The 17,689-nt window shown below is 40.3% G+C and overlaps 1 protein-coding gene and 1 pseudogene across 3 annotated transcripts in view; one reads left to right on the plus strand and one right to left on the minus strand.

Moving 5' to 3' along the window:
* TUBGCP3 (tubulin gamma complex component 3) overlaps positions 1-17,689 on the minus strand; it is a 109,857-nt gene that overhangs the window by 83,815 nt on the left and 8,353 nt on the right. For 2 of the 3 annotated variants that reach the window (XM_023737408.1, XM_004382947.2), the window contains exons 2-3: positions 8,522-8,629; positions 3,996-4,063 (exon numbers count right to left, since the gene is read on the minus strand). In XM_023737408.1, the coding sequence (XP_023593176.1) occupies positions 3,996-4,063; positions 8,522-8,629 (176 nt within the window). Of the gene's footprint in view, positions 1-3,995; positions 4,064-8,521; positions 8,630-17,689 lie in introns of those variants that run through there. The other variant, XM_023737410.1, reaches the window with a different exon arrangement.
* On the plus strand, positions 5,555-7,487 carry LOC105756634 (60S acidic ribosomal protein P1 pseudogene; annotated as a pseudogene).

Raw genomic sequence — 17,689 nt, forward strand, 5'->3', positions numbered from 1 at the left:
GCGCGTAAGAGGTACACTCAGTAAGAACAGAGGACAGACCGAGTCTGACAAGGAGGTGAAGGGAATAGTCAGGATGACAGCCATGTGTTGCCCTTCTGGCAATAGGTGAATGGCGTTATTATTCACCAGAAGAATGAATACAGATGAAAACGCAGGTTGTCTACACATGGCTGTGAATGGCTGTTCGGAGGTATGTAATCAGAAATAAGAAGAGGATCCTTTTGGTTCTGAGGATGCCAACTGCCACGCACCACGCACCTGGGGGTGTTTCCTGAGGAATGTCTGCATAAAGGTGGCCAGGAGACACACAGGAAAATGGCAGGAAAAGTTCTACCTTTGCAACAAGTCCCAGGTCAAAATAAAGTCTCAGCTAGTATCTTAGAAAAATAAAGATGAATATGGGGTGGAGAGTGGGGAAAGTTCCAAAAATGAACAAAATTATACATAAAAAATTAGTAAAAGGGAGAGGTAGCATTATTTTTAACACGAAAAGAATAGGTAATAAACACCTAAGATCAGTCTGCTGAAGAGAGTTTAATGAAGTGACTATAGGGTGTGAAGAGGATTAAGGGAAACAACAAGATGGTGAAGCAGCCAGTCAAAAAGAAGTCATCTCCATCCCCAGGCCTGGAGGGATGAGGGGTGGAAATGGCATCACCAGAGCCTGGTGAGGGCACAGACGGGAGAGGGACTGCCCAGCAGGTTCTGTGGACACAGCTAGGACACTGCCAAATGATGCCTGGCAGGAGGGGAGTAACCTTGATCTCATTCTTATCCCACCCTGCAATCTTACGCTGGTGCTTCTGCCAGTTCCAGCTAAAGCCAATCAATCAGAGCCACAAAGCAAGAGACGCCGGGAGGCAGCGCGTGTAAAGTCAGCCCTCCCGGGCACACAGCACAGCAGGAAAGAGGAGAGAACAGAGCTGGTGGAGTGAACACAGAATACCCAGAACACAAACGTTTTAAACAATTCTGAAGTACTTTAGACCCTATTACCTCAGATTTTGAAAGATAACGGACTTCAGGGAAGACATAAAACTTTAAAGATTGTTTATAAACTTAATTTTAAATGTAAAAACCTATATGGGCACCATAAGATCTAATAGGAATATCAAAATAAATGTTTTTATAAAGCAAAGTTATTTAACTAGTGCTTAGCACAAACAACTTATTATCGACAGTCCTATAAAACCTGAATTCCCCTGATCTACAAAGACAGTCAGTCAACCGCCACATTCACCACAAACGCTCTGTACCACTGAAAACTGGTCTCCTTACTGCCGGGATCACTTTTTGATCACTCCCACCTTCACAATTTGCTTGACCGTTCCTCCAAATCACCCATACTTCCCCTCTGCTTCATCTCCTTAATTATCAGTCATATTTCAAATTCCAGCTCAGCTATATAAGGTCTCTTCACCAACATTCCCAAATCACACCGGACTCCTCCATTCCGAAACTCTTTCCTATGGGTCTAAAGACAACAACAGCAAACAGTACACCTGCTCCTTCGACCTTTCCGCCCCACCGTATGCACAGCACACACTGAATATAAAGGACCTGCACCAGAAAAAAAAGAACAAAAACAATAGAAAGACACCTGCAATCTCAAGGAACCGGATAATTTCGGCAAAAAGATGGAAAGGTGTTAAAACTGAACTGGGGCCCCCAAAAATATGTTGGAATCCTAACCTGTATACCAGAGGATGTAATCCCCTTTGGGAATAGGGTTTTCTTTGTTATGTTAATGAGGCCCTATCCGTGAAGGGTGTCTTAAACCTAACCACTTTTGAGATATAAAAAAAAGCAGATTAGGCAAAGAGACAAGGAAGCAAGCAAAAGAGGGGAAAGATAGATGCCACGGGGAGACAGCCAAAAAACTAAGGAATTCCCAGAACACTGGAGAAGAGGAGACAAGAATTTTCCCCCAGAGCTGACAGAGAAAGAGCCTTCCCCTAAAGCCGGTGCCCTGATTTCAGACTTCTGACGAAACAGCTGGCAGTTCAAATCCACCAGCTGCTCTTTGGAAACCCTTTGGGGCAGTTCTACTCTGTCCTATAGGATCGCTGAGTCGGAACTGACCCGACAGCACATAGCAACAACAACAGCCTCCTAAACTGTAAGAAAATAAATTTCTATTAATTAAAGTCATCCACTTGTGGTATTTCTGTTACAGCAGGACTAAGAAACTGTAAGACAAATGAATACTGATCTGTATATGTTTTTCTATTTTGATTAATTACTAGTATTATACTATGACTGTTGTCTAACATTTTTGTAGAACATATATAATATTTCAATCAGCAAAATTATTCTTTGTGGACTAGCCCTAGGAAGCCACCAAAAACCAAAACCCGTTGCCATCGAGTTGATTCCAATTCACAGTGACCCTACGGGACTAAGCAGAACTGCCCCACAGGATATCCAACACTGCAGTCTTTACAGAAGCTGACTGCTACATCTTTCTCCTGCAGAGCAGGTGGTGGGTTCAAACCTCTGACCTTGTAGTTAGCAGCTGAGCACCTGAACAATGCACCATCAGGGCTCCTTCTAGGAAGCTAGTCACTCTTTAAAACATTGATTTTTAGGAATAAGCATTCAGAGTTTCAAAGAAAATTTTAGAAAACAAGTATTTTAAATTACAAACTTTGTATATTTGTTTTTTTTCAATGGCCAATATTACCTAATACAACAGCTTTACTGAATGAAATTTTCCCTTTTGAGATCCTGGTAAATCTGAAAGTCTTGGGAATATAATATCTGATAAACAAACTTCTAATTTTCAATGTACAGAAGTAGAAGTTGCTTTTCAAAATGGAGAAATATTTAAGAAAAGCAAGTGATACAGCAGTTTGAAACTATCTGCCTAGAAACGAATATACAAAAAAAGGTTTCTATTGCTTACTTTATAAATATAACCAAAGATGGAAAAGGCATACTTTATTAAAAGTAAACCAAACTGAACATTTTATAAGGAATCAAAATGGTCAGCACATAAATTTAAGCTTACATTTAAGACACAATCTATAAACTGAGAAGGAAACTGGAAAAAGAAACATGAGTTTACCAGTAGCAGCATTGGGCCCAACTCAGTAATCTCCTGTTTTTTATTGTTTTAATACTAACTTAGAGTCTCTGGCTGGTCGCAGTGGTTGAGCACTTGGCTACTAGCCGAAAGGTTGGTGGTTCGCGCTCCCCCAGAAGCACCGTGGAAGACAGGCCTGGCATGCTGCTTCTGAAAGGTCGCAGCCTGGAAAGCCCTATGGAATTCTGCTCTGCACACGCTGAGGCGCCAAGAGTCAGAGTCAACTGGACAGCAACTAAGGGCCATAATAGTAACTTTGTATTTCTTGAGTAAAGCATTCCACGTCTCTGGATTTCACCTTCTCCACTATAAAAGGAGGTAGACAGCTATATGAACTAAGTTTTCTTTATAGTCAGAAATAACAAAAATTCTGTCCTATGATTCGAGTGATTTATTGGTGTATAGGCTAGCAAATTCTTTTATAAATAAGTTCAAAAAACCATTCATTTCCAAGTCTCAACATCCAATCAAAAAGTTCAACATCGAAAAATAGTTTTTTTTACAAGTTATTCAATACAGCAGTACAAATTAGGGCCCAATGAACAAAATTAAAGTGCAGTTAACAAAATAAGCTTTTGCTGTTATATGCAGACAAGCAAACACATCTACCAATGTGTTCGCAACAGTAACATAATTAAGACTTCTGTAATACAAATTTAGTATGTAAATAATTCTGATTTATTATTTTTCCAATTAGCCTCTTTCATCTTTATAAGCAATTTACCACTAAATCCAACTAGAACTTCTAATATTAAAATTCTTTCAAAAAAGCATACTGTCTACCAATTAAATCCCGTTACCCAATAAAGAAAAGTTTAATGTGATACCACAAACAATGCTCCAATGTTTCCATACCACTATTAATATCTTCACCCATAGTGGAAAGGTGTTCAGAACAACTGTATAGTACCTGTGAATGAAGTTTTCTGTGGAGTTCTGAAAATAATGCAACATCTGCTTCTCTTCTCTGTCGAACAACTGAAAGGTTAGAAAACAAACTAAGCATGTATATCACACACTCTGAAATCCACTGTCATGATACTATTCTACCACCAGCAACGGGCAGCCTGACCCGCTGAGAAGAATCCTGGACTCAAGAGTCAGGAGACGTACATGATCAGTGACTACGGACACTACTAGGATGCCCTCAAGGAGTTTATAGGAAAATTAACCAAGATAATAAAGATAGTGAAATCTTTTAAATTCTGTACATAAATATTAGTAAGAGTGAGGAAAACTATCACCTACTTAACAATACCGGCTACCTGGAGGGAGAGATGGGAACTGAAAATAGTTTTCAAACCCTCAATTCAAATAGTAGTTATAAAATATTATGACCATGTATGACAGCTTCTTTGACTTAGACTATACTTCCGAAACATTTTGCTGCCATATACAGCAACATTTTGTCTTTAGTATAAAATGTATTAATTACTATTTCAAAATAAAACTCAAAATATTTAATTTTCACCCACTAAATCATTTTACTAATAAATGAAGGTAGAACAATGTCTTTGGAATGATTCCAACTACATTTATACTTATTTGAAGGTGGCTGTAGCAAATGAAGAAGCCGCTGGGTAATACAAACTGTTAACATGCTTGGCTGCTAACCACAGGTGCCTTAGAAGGCCTGGTGATCTACTTCAGAAAAAATCAGCTACTGAAAACTTTACGGAGTACAGTTCTACTCTGAAGCACAGGGATCGACAGGGGTCGGAATCTACTGGATGGCAGCTGCTACCGCAGCAGATGAAAAGTTCACATTATTTATTTATTTTTGTTCCATGAAAAGACAGAAACCACAGATTTGAAGTTCCGTGAGTGAGTACACTCTTACTTTCTCACATTTACAAAAACACTGAGCAGACTTCCCTATACATACTTGTCTCTCCAAGAAATTCTTCCTTAAATCTACTAAAACAGGTACCACTTTCAAAGGCTAAATTATAACTTCAATAGTTTCCAATGAATCTTTGTGTTTATTCCAGTTTAGCGTATGACTTTATCTTATCAGCCAATCCCATCTAGCCTTAAATGTTCTAACTCACTTGCAGAAAGATAATGACTGACTCTAAGGGCTCTGAGTGGCTCAAAGGGTTAAACAATGGTTAAGGGCTTGGCTGCTAACTGGAAGGCTGGCGATCAGATCCACCCAGAGGTGCTTCAGAAGAAAGGCCTGGCGATCTACTTCTGAAAGAGCACAGCCACTGAAAACCCTATGGAGCACCGTTCTACGCTGAAACACGTGGGGTCGCCAAGAATTGGAACTGACTCAACAGGAACTGGTTTGGTTTTGTTTTTTTTTTTTGTTAACTGACTTTATAGCCAACACTTCATATTCATCAGCTAGGAACGGATATCCTGGTATCATGTACTAGATATATAAATCATATACCAGAGATTACATAATCACAATCATATTTGTACTTTCAACTATTCGTTTATAAAGTTAAAGCTATCTCTAAAATGTACTCCTATGAGGTACATTTACCAAAACTAATGCCATTAAAATTTAATATAATTCACTACCTTTGAAACATGTAAATACACTCCAAATAAACAAAACCATAAAAATAAGCAAGTGTCTTTCCTCCGCTACCACTAAGGTGCTTGGTTCTTCTGAGGAAGCTAAGCCCACCGAGAGCCGAGGCCCTCTCTTCATCCAGCAACTAGCACCAGGCAGCAGCACCAGCCTAGCACCTGTCCACACAATGGCCTGGCTCTGAGCTAACCTGCGTCTACTTGGCCCTCATCCTGCATGACAAGATGACAGCCACAAAGAAGACCAATGCCCTCATTAAAGCAGCTGGAGTCAATGGTGAACCCTTTCTGGCCTGGCTTGTTAGCAAACAGCGGGAGCCTCTCCGACTATGTGGGGGCTGGTGGACCTGCCCCAGCATCAGGTCCTGCACCAGCAGGCGGCCCTGTCCCCTCCACCACTGCTATGCCAGCTGAGGGGAAGAAAATGGAAGTAAAGAAAGACGCTGAGGAGTCCAGTGACCCTGATACAGGCTTTGGTCTTCTTCACTAAACCCCTTTTGAAACACGTTGAACAAAGAAGCTGAACTCTTAAAAAAGTGAAGTTCTTTCTGTGGAATGAAACTGACTCTAATTAATACATATAATAGTCATAGGACAATAAAATAATTGTAAATGATTAATCAATCAGATTAAGAATGAACCTAGAATATTTATAAACAGATGACGTTTCATTCTACTGGACTGCAAAACAAATCTTGAGTTACAAGTACCCTGTCAATGGGAAAAACTAAGAAACGAAAACTGCTGTATTTGCTGTCACACATGATCACTTTTGTCATTTGTTTCAAATATAAAACATGTTAGCATTTCATACCTGAAGTCAGCAGTATAAAAAAAAAATACTGTGCTATTCTAGAGGGCAAAACTACTATAACTCAACTGAGCTAATATACCAACAACTATAATAAAACTTCAAAAACGTTAAAATGTGAAAAAAATATTTCTAAGAATTAATGAAGGATGACTGACCAATGGTGACCGTTACATGAGAGTACAATTAATAATGTTCTATCAACTACAACTGTCAACAGCAGAGGTGGATCCTTAGGGAGGTGGCGCTTACTGGAGGTGCTCAAGAGAAGCTGGGGGAACACCTGCTGGGCATGTGGCAGACGAGGTACACTAAGTCAATACATAACAGGCTGTACTTCAGAAACGCAGACTACACACAGGAAAAACACATTGTACCTAGTTAGTCTCTTCTAAAAAAAAATTCCAAGAATTTCCTGAAATATTCACTGCAACAACATAGCTGTCAGTTCTTAAATCTGATTTTAGACAAATTTTACTTTTAGCTGCTACGCATATGTGTAAATGTTCACGATGAGACCCTGAACTGTAAATGTGTAACAGGAACCATCCGGAGCATAAAAGTTTAATGCAGTACAGAGCAGGTGGGCCTCTCAGTAACAAACGAACATGGAAAATGGTTCAGAATTCAAGGAGAGGGTCCACTGCTGAATTTGTGTGTGCTTTACTTTGTATATTCTCAACAACAACAAAATAAATAAAATTTTAAAGAAAGAGAGTGCAGTGTTCTTATGGTCACAGATTTACAGACATGAAAGGGAAGTAAGTTCTTACAGGCTAGCAGCAGGATTGCTGTTTTCGGGTATCGAGCTGATTTAAATACTGTTTTTATTCCTACCTTACATAACTCATGCACACTAAGTAACATCAAAAACCGGAACCATATCAGCAAATAAATCATCTCAAACTTACGTTACTTATCAAGTCCCAACGGTGCAAAGGCAACTAGAGCGGGATCTAATTACATGGCACAGCAATCAATTCCTATCATGCAGCTGACTCACTGTCAGCTCAGTTACACGTCTCTGAGATAGGATATCAGTACAGACTATTGGCCAAATACAGTTTACTAATCCAACAGCTGAGTGTTGGAAAACTCTGCCATAAGAACAGATCACCTAGAAGGTATCATTACAAGTTTGCTAAAATGCTCAGAGGTTAGGGCATTGGGGAGCTTGGCAGCTAGGCACCAGCAGGGAAAATGTATAGTCTTCAGAGCAGGTCCCACCTCCGTCAGCAGAGCTCGGTCATACGTTCCCAGAGAACTGTGAGGAATATGGAGTTGGCCACTGGGGGAAAACAACCTTCAACTGGGACTACAGCAGTTCTCTCTCCTATGTGGCTCCCTATACTCAAAGCCAAGCTTCCCTTCCCACAGAAATTCCAGAGGTAAAGAGAGGCAGTAAAGCCCTAGGTTATGCAATCACATAATCCATCAATAAACCATTTGCTAATAAATGGAATCACTGCCAATGTCAAGAAAAGTTTTCTTCTCTAAGGAATTAACATTTTTAAAAGCTTTAAATACCATTTTAGAATTAAAATGTTCACGTAACAAGGAAGTTCCAAAGAACTAGACGTTTGGACGTTGACAACAGAAGCAGTATTTGCCTCACTTACAGTTTTATTTTTACTAGTAAGACAATATTCTATGTTATCTCATCAAAAAGTGCAGAATATTAAACACTGTACCACATTTTAATGCAAACAGCACACTCGTTATACTTTTTGGCCAACCGAACAACCCCCTCGCGCGTTATTCTCCTAGGCGCGCTGTGCGCATTACGGGTGTGGATGCCATTATTTACACAGGTGTGTTATTTGCGAAAATACAGTAAATCATAAGAGAAGGAGAAAGTTATATTAAGCCCTTTTATCTTCCTCATACTCTTAACCAAATCATGTTTTTACAATAGTATTTAAAATAAACCTCGTCTGCTATGTTCTAACAAAGGACAAAACTGAGTTGCCATTTTTAAGAGCACTTACAGTTGAAATGTGCTTGGTAACTACACACACACATTCTTAAGCTCTGACAAGTTTAGGAATCCAACAAATGACATATTTTTTAAAAATACGTACGTTCTTTCTTGATTTTCTCAGCTACTAGAAATTCATCTCTTTCAACAGTGGGGGCAAAGTTGCTGCCAATAACCCGCACAGCGTACTGGAACTGTTGGGCTGCATCAGCTGGAAGAAAACACTATGATTTAACAACTCTGACAAAATTAAAGATAAACAAAAGGATTTAAATTATTACCTATCAAGGTAAGTTTAAATTACTTGAAGCTTCTCGATCTGAACCCACCAGCTGCTCTGCAGGAGAAAGATGTGGCAGTCTGCTTCCGTAAAGATTTACAGCCTTGGAAACCCCCTGGGCACTTATACTCTTCCCTCCAGGGTCGCTAGGAGTCGAAATCAACTTGACAGCAGTGTTTTTTTATTTTTTTATTTTTTAAAGACTTCTTCAATTAAGGGTTTTTAAAAAGTAAGGCATAAGCCTACAAGAACAAACAATGCAAAAACAACAGCAAAGAGACACCAACAAAATGTTAGAAAAAGGAAAGCAGATGAATGAGTGGTAACTGATTTAAGGGGACTGTGAAAACTAAAAGCTAAATGCTGGTGTAAAATGGGCAAAAGAGAAGTGGGGAGACAAAGCCAAGAAGAAATGCAATTCTCACTACGAAACCCCAGAGAGGCTTAGGACATGAAGGAACTTGATATCACTATAAATGAGAAATTCTGCCAGTGGGACAGAAAAAGGAGGACTGGCTGGAAATGAAAACCATTAGCCTCCTCAATGCCCTAACCTCAGGCACACAACCAGACAACTATCTATCCCCCCACCCAAGTCAACCAAAGCACATCTGGATGGAACACTGGGCACAGCAGAAGGACGTTAAGGAAGAGGTTAACAGACTGCACCTAAGGACCTCAAGCACATCTTCCTGGAACACTGGAGTCAGTATTCCTCGGCAGGGAAACTGAACAGTCCAGCGGAAAGGAGATGCAAAGACTGATGGATGGGATCCTCAAACAGATAGGTCCCTACCCAGTTACTCCACAGAGAAGCTCATCACTTGACAAACTCTGCCCTAGCACACAGACCTTCTAAGTCAACCTCACCCTAAACCAGGGCTGCAAACTGGTTCTGTCCACTTAGATCCCCTGCTGAGGATGTGCGTTTCCACCCCAGGTATACTGAATCAGAATCTAGATTTTAATAAGATCCCCAGGATCAAGTTACACATCTAGTCAGAAAATGTCAGACTAAATAACAAAACAAGACGCAACTATATGCTGTCTACAAGAAACCCACTTGAAACATAACGCTGAAGGCAGCTGTCTTAGTCCTCTAGTGCTGCTATGACAGAAAAACCACAAGTGGATGGCTTTAGCAAAGAGAAATTTATTTCCTCACAGTAAGGTAGGCTGAAAGTCCAAATTCAGGGCATCAGCTCCAGGGGAAGGCCTTCTCTCTGTTGGCCTTCTCATCAATGTTCCCCCAGACTAGGAGCTTCTCCGTGCAGAGACCGCAGGTCCAAAGGACGCGCTCTGCTCCTGGCACTGCTTTCTTGATGGTATGAGGTCCCCAAGTCTCTGCTTGCTTCCCTTTCCTTTTATCTCTTGAGAGATAAAAGGTGGTGCAGGCCACACCCCACTCCCTTTACACTGGATCAGGGGTATGACCTGGGTAAGGGTTGTGTTACAATCCCACCCTAATCCTCTTTAACATAAAATTACAATCACAAAATGGAGGCCAACCACACAATTCTGGGAATCATGGCCCAGCCATATTGATACACACATTTTTGGGGGGACATAATTCAATCCATGACAGCAGCTTAAAAATAAAAGGACGGAAAAAATAGGTCATGCAAACACTATTCAGAACAGTTGTGGTGAGGATACAGAGTGACTGGAATCTCATACACTAATGGTGGGTATACAAAATGGTACAGCCACTCTGGAAAAGTTTTGCAGTTTTTTTAAAAAGATAAAGATACACCTACCATGTGACCTAGCAATCCCACTTGTAGGTATTTATTCTAGAAAATAAAAACTTATGTTATGAATGTTAACGGCAGCATCACTCATAATTGTCAAGAACTGGGAACAACCCACGTGTCCTTCGGAGAGTGAATGGATAAGTAAACTTGTTACATCCATGCCATGGAACATCACTCACACTAAACAGAAATGAACTGTTAACACACGCAACACCACGGACGACTCTCAAATGCATTTTGCTAAGTGAAAGCCAGCCTCCAAAGAGTGCACAGCATATGATTCCATTAACACGACATTCTGGGAAAGGCATATAGGAACGTGGAACAGACAGTGCTTGCAGAAGGGGAGGGAGGGTCTGACTACAAAACGGCAGTAGGAAGGAATTATTTGGCGATGTTGGAATTGTCATGTAACCTGTTTCTGGTTGTGGCACCAAGAATGTATGCACGTGTTTAAACTCCCAGAAATGTATACCTCTCCCCCAAAAAAGTGACTGCTACTCAATTCAAATTAAAAAAAAAAAAAAGCTGGAATACATATTAAAGAATCTTGCTGATATATGAGTGGGGCACCATGTCACCCTGCCTGGAAAGAAGGTCCTGAGACAAACAACAGAGTGACTGGTTGGCATACCACAGAAGGAAAACCCAATCATCGGACTCCTTTTCATCTCTCCTCCCCTCCCTGCCAAGCCACGTATTAAGGCGGGCAGAAGTAACAGAGATGGATGGTCACCTCCATTTGGAAGTGATAAATACAGAATCCTGGGTCACAGAAGTAAGGCAATGCCCCAGAGGGCTGTCAACACCAAGCCAGAATGGGACACACATAGGCCCAGAAAACTAGTAAGAGGTACCAAGCATGGAGGCAGATTCCACCAGTGTTACGACAGTCCCAGGTATTGGCCTCAGCAGCAGCTGCCAACCCTTCTCTCAGGTAAGCTACCCAAAATTTCAGAGACAGGTACTCTCAACTACAAAGATGAAAAATAAAACAAAAGGATAACCACATATTTGAAGTTAATCAGTATCATAAAAATCAACAAACTTAACAAATGGAAGAACTTAAGAAATCAAAATAAATGAACAAGCAGAAAAGAACTTCTGAATAACAATAACATCCTTAGCTACATAACGGAATGCAGCACACCCAACAATAAAATACTGTTGATAAAAAGGAACCAATTAATTTTGGGAAATGAAAATAAACGTTTGTGAAATGTTTTAAAAGTTCATTAAATAGGCTGAATAGCAGAATGGATATAAGTAAAGGAGGAATTAAATGCAAGCTGAAAAGTCAAACACAGCAAAAGGCAGGACGCTTAGAATTGATGGGGAAAAATTAGTGAAAGAAAAGCAAAAGTTCTGCATAATTTAAAAAAAAAAAAAGCAAGTCCTCAGATTGAAAGGATCACCAAGTATTAAGCCCAATAAACTTTCAAACCCCACACACAGACACATTATAGCAAAATTTCAGACCGTAAAAAATAAACAGATAATCCTAAAAAGCTGCCACATGTAACTTCAAGGAGTAAAAATTAGATTAACATCAGACTTCTCATCAGTAATACTAGAGGCAAAAAGACAGTGAAGGAATACTTCCGAAGTGGGCAGAGTGAAAATAACTTTAGACCAAAATTTCTACATCTAACTGATGCAGTATGGGGATAGAAGAGTGAGAAGAAATAAAGACATTTTCAGACTATTATGCAGTTATTTAGAAAAGTTGCATGTAAAAATGATTTCCCATACTTGAGCAAGTCCTGTTGACTTTATTTCTAAAAGTAAATACCAAATACAGTCACTCTACAGCTACCATCTGATTGCAATAAGTCTCCTAGGTAGCTGGTCATCCTGCTTCTACTTTCTGCCCCTTTAAATTATCCACACAGCAGTCAGTGATCTTTCTAAGATATAATTAATTTCATCGTTCTGCTCAAACCCTCTCACTACACTCCATAAAATCCCCACTCCTGGCCATGGCCTACATGAACCGGCCCCTAGCTAAACCAGTGCAGTCAATTCTGACTTGTAGCGACCCCTTGTGGACTGCTTCACCAATACCATCTTCCACCTCTCTCAGTCTCGCTCACTAGACACCAGTCACATTTTGCATTCTTGTTGCTCCCTGAACACACCAAGTTCATTCCCAAGTCAGAGCCTTAGCACACTCTTCTCACGTACATATTCCAGGACTCACTCCATCACTTCATCCACTTGTTTACTCAAATGTCACCTCCTCAGAAATGCCTTCCTATTGAAAGCACACACATACACACACACACACACACACACATACACACACACACACACACACACACAATCTTAATCACCAATCTATCAGCACAGTGAGTGTTCAATAAATATTTGGTGAATGCATACATATGAAAAAGAAACATCAAAAACAAATATTCTAAAATGCTTTTGTACTTCCATAGTATTGAGGATAGTTTTTTTTTTCTTCCTATATTTATCCATACTTTTCTCAAATTTTCTACACTGAGTATATATTAATCTTACAAACACTATAAAAAGTGTCATTTATAAGACTCTTCATTTTAGAGGGTTGCTTGTATACCTAGTCTAGTTAAAAATTATTCTTAAATTACCATAATACTGAGTTCTACAAAACTAGTACATTAACAACCTATTCAAGTACATCATACAAATACTCCCACTCCAAAAGTTCCGTAAGCTTTTGAATGTTCTCCTACCACAGCTTTAACATTCCCCAGCACCACGGACCCCAGAATACCCTCCTCTTCCTGTCTCTACATTTTCTCCAGACTTTTAGTGTAAATACTGTTTCACTCCCTCCTCTTCAGCCACATTTGCATCTTCTTATCTGGATACCAACCACATTTCTAGGCCATCTTTCTTGCCAATTACAAAATACCTGAAAAATCCATCTGTTCTTTCTTAAACCAAATCTACCTATCCTATGCATCAAAGGTAGAAGGACAGAATCCAGACGAATAACGAAATACAGCAGTGGCAATTACTCTGTCTGGTGAGCTTACCATCAAAGACTAAAACGGGAAATATCAAACAACGTCAACTACAAATTTCTAGTTTAACACTCCCAAAATATTGTTCACTTGTTAAAGTAAACTAAACTCAATCAAGAACTCAACAAATAACTCTTAAGCACCTACTATGCGCTGAACACGGGAAGGTCCTAAGAATACACCGTACAGCAGATGATAAAACAGACAAGGCTCTGAGCTCATGGCGCTTAACGAGAAGGCAAGCGAGCCAACAACCACACAAGGTAGTTAGGTAAGAGCTACGAAGAAGCAGTACACAGTGACTGCAAACAACAGGAAAGACTTCGTGAAATAGGTGGTTAGGGAAGACCTCTCTGAGGAAGTGATCTTCAAACAGGAATCTGTCATGTGAAAATCCAAACATACAGGTAGAAAAAGAACACAATGATAAGATTCAGAGGGCTACAGGCACTCCCCAGGTCATAAACATCTAACTTAGGTTCAACCTCTGTTATGAACCAACCCCATAAAACCTATTATATTAAAAACTCCTCCCAGCTACCGCCAATGATGCCCTGACAGGGAACATAACAGAGTCCCTGACAGAGCAGGAGAAAAGTAGGGTGCAGAACTCCAATTCTAATAAAAACACCAGACTTAATGATCTGAATGAGACTGGAGGGACCCCAGAAGACATGGGCCCCAGACTCTCTGTTAGCCCACAGCTAAAACCATTCCCAAAGCCAACTCTTCAGACAAAGATTAAACTGGACTACAAGACAGAAAATCATACTTATGAAAGAGTGTGCTTCTTAGCTCAAGTAGATACATGAGACTAAATTGGGCAGCTCCTGTCCAGAGGTGAGATGAGAAGGCAGGAAGGGTCAGGAGCTGGTTGAATGGACACGGGAAATCCAGGGTAGAGGAGAGGAGTCTGCTTTCACACTATAGGGAGAGCAACTAGGGTCACATAACAATGTGTGTATAAATTTTTGTATGAGAAACTAACTTGAACTGTAAACTTTCACTTAAAGCACACACACAAAAAAAGATACAACCTAAACATAAAAAAAAGAAAGAAAGAAAATGTTCTACATTCTACTTTGGTGAGTAGCATTTGGGGTCTTAAAAGCCTGTGAGTAGCCATCTAACATACTCCACTGGTCTTACCTTGTTGGGAGCAAGCGAGAATGAAGCAAACTAAAGACACAAGGGAAAGATTAGTCCAAAGGACTAATGGACCACAGCTACCACAGCCTCCACCAGACTGAGTCCAGTACAACTAGATGGTATCTGGCTACCACCACTGACCACTCTGACAGAGATCACAATAGAGGGTCCCAGACAGAGCTGGAGAAAAATGTAGAACAAAATTCTAACTAACGAAAAAAGAGCAGGCTTACTGGCCTGACAGACTGGAGTAACCCCGAGAGTATGGCCCCTGGACACCCTTTTAGCTCAGTAATGAAGTCACTCCCAAGGTTCATCCTTCAGCCAAATATCAGACAGGCCCATAAAACAAAATGAGACTAAAGGGGCACAAGAGCCCAGGGACGAGGACTAGAAGGCTGGAAGGGACAGGAAAGTTGGTAATACGGAACCCAAGGTCAATAAGGGAGAGTGTTGACATGTCATGGGGTTGTTAACCAATGTCATAAAACAATATGTGTACTGTTTAATGAGAAACTAGTTTGTTCTGTAAACCTTCATCTAAAGCACAATTAAAAAAAAACTAGCAGCTTAAAAAAAAAATTTCAGGTACATACAATGGTCCATAATAACAAATGGGCACTACTTTGCCAAATGCATCGAAACATTATTACTTTTACTATATTATTACATTATAGATGTTTTAGTGTAACTGGAAGTGTTTCTTTAACGATTTTTATGCCCGGAAATGTACACTATATACTAAGACAAATATTTGACTAACTGATGTTAGACATGAATCACACCTAACTGTTCCAACTTACATACAAATTCAACTTAAAGACAGACTTAGGAACAGAACTCGTTTGTAATCCGAAAGGCCTGTATTTTGCATACAGCTCTGCAGAGGAAGCCAATGCCATTAGATACCAAAATGTAACTTAGTCAAAGTCGTGCCATCAAGGGTCCCAATGATGAGGTCCAAGTTACAGGTTAATCCAAGACTAAACATTAGAACATGCAGATGATGGATCTCAATTTTTTTTTCTTTTCTTAAACATGGAAACACAATTATCCTTTTATTAGTTAAAATCATTAGTGATATATATTTATCTCAGAATAACTAGAAAATACGGATAAGACAAAAATATTATCACTTGAGTAATGCTACCATTAATGTCTTGGTGTATATATATATTTTTTACACTCTTCCAATTGTGCTGTTATTCTCACTTAAGATAAAGGCTTACAGAACAAAATAGTTTCTCATTTAACAGTTACTACAATTGTTGCCCTATGACAATGGTTAACAATCTCACAGCACATCAACAATATCCTCACTCAACCTTGGGTTCCCTATCACCAGCTTCCTTGCCCCCTTCTGCTTTCTGGCCCTTGTCACTGGACTACTGTACCTCGTTAGTCTCATTTGGTTTTACGGGGCTGTCTACTCCCAGGCTGAACGGTGAACCTCGGAGATAACTTCACCACTGAGCTAAAAGGGTGTCTGGGGGCCATACTCTCAGGGTTTCTCCAGTCTCCTTTAGGCCAGTAAATCTGGTCTTTTTTTGTGAGTTAGAATTATGCTCTACATCCTTCTCCAGCTCTGTCCAGAACCCTCTATTGTGATCCTGGTCAGAGAAGTCAGTGGTGGTAGCCGGGCACCATCTAGCTGTACTGGACTCAGTCTGGTGGAGGCCTTGGTAGCTGTGGACCATTAGTCCTTCGGACTAATCTTTTCCTTGTATCCTGTTCTCTTCATTCTCCCTTGCTCCCGAAGGGATGAGACCAGTGGAGTATCTTAGATGGCCGCTCACAGGCTTTTAAGACCCCAGACACTACTCACCAAGGTAGAATGTAGAACATTGTCTTTATAAACTGTGTTATGCCAATTGAGCTAGATGTTCCCGAGACCATGGTCCCCAGAGCCCTCCGCCCAGCAATTCAGTCCCTCAGGGAGTTTGGATGTGTCTATGGGCTTCCATGACCTCTCCTTGTACAAGTTGTGCTAGTTTCCCCTGTATTGTGTACTGTCTCACCCTTCACCCAAGATACCACTTATCTATTGCCTATTTAGTATTTCCCCCCACCCCTCCCATCCCTAGGATCTCAATTTTTTTAACAAAGAATGTATTACACTCTAATCTGCTTTGGTGTGTGTGAGGAATAAGCAGCTATCAAGAATCTGTCAGGTGAAATGACGAGTTAACGCTTCCCTGCCCTGTTGTTGTTAGTGGTCATCAGGTAAATTCCAGCTCCTGGAAACCCCACGTGTGGAGTAGAACTGCTCCAAAGGGTTGTCAAGGCCTGTCTTCCAGACGCCTCTGGATGGATTTGAATAGCCAACTTTTTGGCTAGTAGTCTAGTGCTTAACCATTAGCGCTACCAACTGGGCACCAATGAATTCAAAGATAAACTTTCTGACAAAGTACCACAGACCAGACATTGTGCTGCTGAAATACACACTTAAACATTAAGCAAGATGAGGACAGAGTGGAGAAGCCAACCAGGACCAGTCCTGATGAAGTAGGATGGAAGAGTACCTACAGGCAGGGTGATAGCATTCCAGCCTCCACTCCAACAGGCAGAAAAATATGATGAGCAAGAAGCAATTAATTTAAGATGACAAGCTCTGTAATAAGAGACTTGGGTTTCAATCTTGGCCCTGCAATTCACCGGCTAGATGAAGTGAGCAAACTACTTCTCTCTCCAAGTCTCAGTTTCCTCACCTATAAAATAAGGTTAATAATAATTATCCCCACCTCCCAGAGTTGTCTTGCGAATTCAAAGGGTAAGCACAGTCTCTGGCATACAGTAAGTACTCAATAAATGTTATTTTTATTATTTGCCTGAAAACATTTTTTTAAACACGTCTACTACAGCCATGAAAATCAAAACTCAAAAAAGCAGTCATAGTTTTTAACTTTAAGCAACATAAGTAATTTGGCCTTCACCCTAAAGATCTGTTTTTCAGAAAGGACCCTCTAGCTGCAATGAAGAAAAGCAACTAGAGGGAGTGAAAAGTCAGGGCAAGAAATGCAGTTGGACCACACCAGTTCAGTCTCCATTACGAAGAGTCCAGTGATCGCTTACGCTATCTC

Source organism: Trichechus manatus, unplaced genomic scaffold (assembly GCF_000243295.1).
Source record: "Trichechus manatus latirostris isolate Lorelei unplaced genomic scaffold, TriManLat1.0 scaffold00102, whole genome shotgun sequence".
In the NCBI taxonomy this organism is placed as follows: Eukaryota; Metazoa; Chordata; class Mammalia; order Sirenia; family Trichechidae; genus Trichechus; species Trichechus manatus.